The 983-nt window shown below is 59.7% G+C and overlaps 1 protein-coding gene across 1 annotated transcript in view; it reads left to right on the forward strand.

The window, feature by feature from the left end:
• The window catches only part of TMEM150A (transmembrane protein 150A), a gene marked incomplete at its 5' end in the record, with an annotated part of 3436 nt that extends 3344 nt beyond the window's left edge, over positions 1–92 (forward strand). The window contains 1 exon segment of the mRNA XM_009865964.1: positions 1–92. This exon segment is cut by the window's left edge and continues 16 nt beyond it. Coding sequence (XP_009864266.1) covers positions 1–92 — 92 coding nt within the window.
• Positions 93–983: the final 891 nt, after the last annotated feature.

Consider the following 983-nt stretch of genomic DNA (forward strand, 5'->3'; position numbering starts at 1 on the left):
CCAGTCGGGCCCCCAAAAGTTACAAAAACGAGAGCGGTGTGTCCAGCACAGCCCACATCCACAGCCACGTAGAGGGCCTGGCCATGGCCTGATCCCCACGGGAGGCAGGCTCATGGAAGGGCTAAAATCGAGCTCTGCTGGTGACTCCCCTGCCTTGAATGTCTGCAAGACTCTGGCTGCCTCCGGATGCGTGTGTGCATGTGTGTGCACACATGGGTGTGCGGTGCCCTCCCCTCCTGCTGGGAGCTGCAGCTTGGACTCTGCTGGCAGCCAGTGTTCCCTGCAAGAGCTTCCCTGTCCCTGCCCACAGGGTTTGGGGTCACTGCTGGAGTGTGGGGATGCCATCGTCAGAGCTGGGATCTGCCTCTGAGCCTCCAAGGTTGAGTCAGGGGCTGTGGGAGGCAATCATACAGGGGCCCCCTTCTGCAAGGGACATGGGGGAACAGGGGGCTCACCCTCCCCTCATCACACAAGCCTTGTGTGCTAGGGAGAGGGGGGATTGCTGTTTCTCCCTCCTCCACAACCATGTGGGTTCAGCAAAGCTTTCCAGCCAGCTGCAGTTACTGTCAGAGGAGCCAAAAACCCAGAGTGCCTTTTCGCCTTCTTGGGAGGTGACGGCAGTGCTCATCTGAGTGCATCACCCATGGGAGGTCTTTCTCTGCCAGCCCCCCTGGCTGGGGGTAGTGCCTTGCACTGCTGCGGGGTGACACCAGCAGCTCTGGTTGGACGGTGCTGGCCCTCCCAGCCAGGGCTCCTACTGCTCAGGGCCTTACACGCCTCCAGCCCGTGACTTTCCCACATGTTTTTTCAGCTTTGGAGGAGAACTGCTGAGGCAGGTTTCACCTCCTGGGTCACAGCATTCCCGTGCTTCTTTGGCAGTCATCTAGGTTAGGGAATGGGTCCCTGCATTTACCGCCACACTGCGGATGTCCTGCAAGCACAATTACTGCAGAGTGGTGGATTTACCCTCCGCAGCGCTGCCA

This window comes from Apaloderma vittatum, unplaced genomic scaffold (assembly GCF_000703405.1).
Source record: "Apaloderma vittatum isolate BGI_N311 unplaced genomic scaffold, ASM70340v1 scaffold29723, whole genome shotgun sequence".
Lineage (NCBI taxonomy): Eukaryota > Metazoa > Chordata > Aves > Trogoniformes > Trogonidae > Apaloderma > Apaloderma vittatum.